The sequence below is a fragment of the Anarrhichthys ocellatus genome, unplaced genomic scaffold (genome assembly GCF_004355925.1).
Source record: "Anarrhichthys ocellatus isolate YVR2014 unplaced genomic scaffold, GSC_Weel_1.0 scaffold1198, whole genome shotgun sequence".
Lineage (NCBI taxonomy): Eukaryota > Metazoa > Chordata > Actinopteri > Perciformes > Anarhichadidae > Anarrhichthys > Anarrhichthys ocellatus.
In genome coordinates, this window is record NW_022281172.1 from 889 (window position 1) to 5,717 (window position 4,829).

The 4,829-nt window shown below is 37.6% G+C and overlaps 1 protein-coding gene across 1 annotated transcript in view; it reads left to right on the top strand.

Moving 5' to 3' along the window:
- Positions 1-164: 164 nt before the first annotated feature.
- The window catches only part of LOC116377391 (fibroblast growth factor 12-like), a gene marked incomplete at its 5' end in the record, with an annotated part of 6,132 nt that continues 1,467 nt past the window's right edge, over positions 165-4,829 (top strand). The window contains 2 exons of the mRNA XM_031839030.1: positions 165-288; positions 1,687-1,920. Of these exons, the coding sequence (XP_031694890.1) occupies positions 165-288; positions 1,687-1,920 (358 nt within the window). The remainder of the gene's footprint in view (positions 289-1,686; positions 1,921-4,829) is intronic.

The following is a 4,829-nucleotide window of genomic DNA, read 5'->3' on the forward strand; positions in this document are numbered from 1 at the left end:
TGAACGAGAGGAGATGAAGTGTGATAACGGTGAACGAGAGGAGATGATATGAATAATAAATGTGTTCAGAGTGGATAGATGAGGACTGCAGCACGGATCTCAGACCTGCTGAGTGAGTGTTTGCAGTCTTGTTTCTAAGTGTGTGTTGTTGATGTTGTTGTTGTTGTTGTTGTGTTTCAGAGCAGCTGAAGGGCATCGTGACGCGCCTCTTCAGCGAGCAGGGCTTCTACCTGCAGATGCAGCCTGATGGAGCCATCAGTGGAAACAAGGACGAGAACAGCGACAACAGTGAGTCTCAAACAGACAGTTTTAATTCAAAGCTTCTAACTCGTCTTGATGGCCTCTGTGTTGACAACACGAACACACATATATATTTTATCTGATGTCGGCTTTAAAAGTCTCCACAAACTACACGAGTGGGAGGAGGTGAAAACAGAGTAGATCTTAAAATAGCCCTACCTACATATGAGCTCACCTGGAGGCTCAAGAGAAACAATGGCGCTGAGACAAGTTACAGAAACAGACTCCGGTAATAATCCCTGTTTCTAGAAATGCTTCTGTAACGTTGACGAAGAAGAGAAGAAGAGTTCACACAGGGAAGAAGAAGCTCTTTATTTTTACACTTCCTGTTGCCATCATCGTCCTTGTCATCTTCATCAGCAGTGACCTCAGTGTTTGATGAAGAGGTTGCTGATAAAATTCATCTTTTTTTGTCGGCGCTCCTTTTAGTGCAGCAGCTTCTCTACAATGTCTGTTTCCAAAATGTTATTTTATTTATTTATATTCTATTCTACATGTTTCTCTCTTGTGCAAATTATATATTAAATATGATATATAATTAAATGTAATATAATATATTAAATATATTAAATTGTAAATATTCATAAAGCTTTTAAGAATTAAAACTAAAAGAGTTAAACTTATATTTAATATATGTTGATAAAAGCGTAGAGACATGATTTAAATGTGAGATCGTAGAAGAAGAAGGATCCGACACATTTCAGTGTCAGTGATGGAAGACGTGAGATATGAGCCGCTGGATGAGCTCCGGATTACAGATTCTGCATCTTTCAAATCCTTTGGTTTGGAAACGAGAAGCAAAAAAAGAGGACAAGGAGAAGAGGAGGAGGAGGAGATGTTTTGGATTTCCCTCTTTCTCTCTCTCTCTTTCTCCCTCTCTCTCTTTCTCTGTCTCTGCGTTAAATAAAGGAGGATTAACAGCAGCCATCGCTACAGGCCTCTTCCTCCTCCACCTCCTCCTCTTCATCTTCACCCACACTGCAGCTCTCTGTCCCCGAGGATTAAATCTCCCCCCCCCCCCCCCCATATCACTTCATCCCTCTATCTCCCCCCTGTCTTTCTCTCTTTTATTCTCTCAGTTTATCAGCTGGAAGCGTCTCATGCAGCCGGCTGGAGATGGATTTTAAACCAAAGTGCTGATTTTTGTCGAGTTACACACAGAAATGATATATTTACTTATTTTAAGCACAAGATGGATTCACTTCAGTTTATAAGACTTTTATTTGATTAGTTTGAAGGAAACAAATTCATTTTTGTATTAAGGTACATTTGACCTTCTGCAGTGACCAACTGTCTGTCTGTCTGTCTCTCTGTGTCTCTCTTTGTGTGTCTCTCTCTCTCTCTCTCTCTCTCTCTCTCTCTCTCTCTCTGTGTCTCTCCCTGTAGCTCTGTTTAATCTGATCCCAGTAGGTTTGAGGGTTGTGGCCATGCAGGGAGTGAAGGCTGGACTCTACGTGGCCATGAACGCAGAGGGATTCCTCTATACATCAGTAAGAAAACCTGTCTGTCTGTCTGCTTCTCTGTCTACCTGTCTGTCTTCATTTTGTTTTGGAGGTTTCTTCTCAAAATTCAGCAGCTTAAAATCATGTCGGGCTTCTAGCAGTAAAATATGCAATGTGTGATAAACTTTAAGATCTTGTGCTGAAACATTTAACATTTAAATTAAAAAGTTAAGACGTCCCTGGTTGCACCTGTTTGAACAGACTCGAATAGAATAAATGGATTCTTTCTTCATTTTTTTTGAAGTAGACTTTTACTTTTGCTGTGAAGCAGAATGAGTACTTCTGCTGTGAATTAGACACAGTGGTATTCAGTGGTATTTTTGTAATTATTCGATCCAAGTTTTACAATTCTTAGACTATTTATGTTTAAACTGAAGTATTTTGCTTCAGCATATATAAACATTCCACATATGCGTCATCACTGTGGTACATAAAATACTCTGTTTAGTTTAGAAACTATTAATACTAGTTAATAGTGATAACAATAAACAGGACGGCCCTGATCAGTCTACAGTGTAAACCAGCTCCAGTCGTTGCTGCTTCGCCTCACTGAGTCCGTCCTCCATCAATAATTCACGTCTGCTTCTTCCATAAAACTTTAAAATGCAATTCTTCAGTCGCCTTGTTCGCAGCATAAGAAACAAGATGGAGGAAGAGAGGGATGATGAAGATGATACATTAGATCTGTGTAAACAGGAAGGAGGCGACCTCAGGCAGACAGTAACCGTAATAGTGAGGTGACCCTACTGCTACTACTCTACTGAACGTGGTTAATAATGAATGAGAAAAACATCCCGTTATTCCAATATTATTCCAAGATGCTAACCGCCCCTCCCCCCTTGGACATTTTCTATATTTATTGTGGTACCAATTTTTAGTGGTTAGTTAATAAATGAAATAAAATACAAGCAGTATATTTGTTATCTTTTAATGTCTGAATGAATAAGAGTTATCATTTTATTTAGGTGTAATTACAACTAGGAGTGCTGATAAAAACATTGTTTTCCCACTCAGCTGCTGGTTTTTATGGTTTGTAGCATGTAACATGAATTAGTCCTCGTGCAGGGGACAGCCAGATGAAGATCAACGCTCCTGAGCCAAAGATTTTAGTACTTTTTGATCCTAAAATCAAGAAACAAAATAGAAAATGTCACTGTATGCAGATGATGTCCTGCTTTATGTCCCTTCACTTCCATACTTTATCTTCTGTACCTGCACAGGAATAGTTTACTACCGTGTAGATGCCCAATTTCCCCACATTTTGTGACAGTGGTGGAAGTACATTAACTCAAGTAATCCTTTTGTACAATATTGAGATATTATATATTTTCTACTTTTACTCTACTACGTCTCAGAGGAAAATGTTGCACTTTTTACTTCACTACATTTATCTGGTAACTTTAATTACTTTGCAATTCTTATAACATTTGAGATGATAAACTGATTCTGGACTCTAGTGAGCTTGCTAATTCTACCGTGCTTTCACGCAACACTGGTCCCAGGAAGTGATCCGAACATAGTTATTAGCGATAGCAATGTGCTTTCCTACGCTGTGACAAGAGTCTATGGATGAAGCATTAAGTGTAGCGGCTTGCTAGGTAGCTAGCTAGCTTGCTAATTCCACCATGCTTCCATGCAGACATTACATTGGTTATAGGAAACAAGTGATGTGTCTATGGTACATTAACATGTTCACTAAGAGAAAAGGGGTTGATGAAGAAAAACATTTATAACTTTAGTAAAAGAGAAAACCAGAAGCTTGTAGGTTCACGGCTGTTTGTTTTAAACTTAAACTGTATATGTTGGATTGTCCCTGAATGCACCAGCAATGAGACTTTTTTTTTGTTTTCTTTTATTTGAGTGTTTAGTGAATTATGAAGTCAGTTGATCTCTGGTTGCAGTTCCTCCAATGTTTGTCAGAGAACATGTCAGACATTATCTAGAAGAAACTATGAATCCAAAAAATACAATTATCCCTTTTATAAAGACCCTGATAACGTTGGAAATACAACACAAAAGTCCTGTTTTGGATCAGGATATTTGCTAAATCAGCATTTATTAGTTTCCCTTCTGTACTTTAAAAGATGTTCAATGGGAATTAAATGTTGGAGCAGGTTTCTGCTTGTGTGGTTCTGTTCTGCTCTGATTGGCTCTCCGCTCCTCCTTGACCACCTGTTGTATCCAGAGGGCACACACACACACACACACACACCTGTTCTATGGAGGGAGCTTCAATGTGCTAAATTTACTTTAAGTTCATATTTAAGTGTGAACTCAGCCTCCCTCCTTCATTCCTTCAAACAGCTTCTCTAAAACATATTTGTTCATATAAACCTGTTGATGTCCAAGTCCTTCATGATGTTTCTCCTTCTGTTCTTCTGACATCATCTCTACTGCAGCTCTACTAACTGCTGACTAGTTGCTTTGTGTTCACTCTGGTAGTGAATCAGCTGTATACATGTATATACACATGTGTGTATATACATATACATGTTTATATGTATATATACATGTTTATATGTATATATACATGTATATGTATATATACATGTGTGTATATACATAGACATGTATATGTATATATACATATACATGTATATGTATATATACATGTGTGTATATACATATACATGTTTATATGTATATATACATGTATATGTATATATACATAGTATATATATATTAGTGCTGGGCAAGTTAACGCGTTAATTTCGCGTTAACGCATTTTTAAAATTTATTATAATTTATTTATTTATTTTATTATTTTTTTTTTTTATTGAAAGACAAGAGACAATACATAACATAACAACAAGAGGATGATAAGAACAGTGGGATAAAAGCCAGCAAACATCCTATAGTCAGTAATTTTAGTGCACCTATATGCTGACATTCACGGTAAACGCATTCAAACGGCACAGATCGGGAGCGAAGGACTTTGAAAGTTAGCGGAAAGATTAACGTGAGACAACATCCGGTTTCTTCAGACGAACATCCGGTTTTCAGAATAAGATGCCAACAAAGTATGAA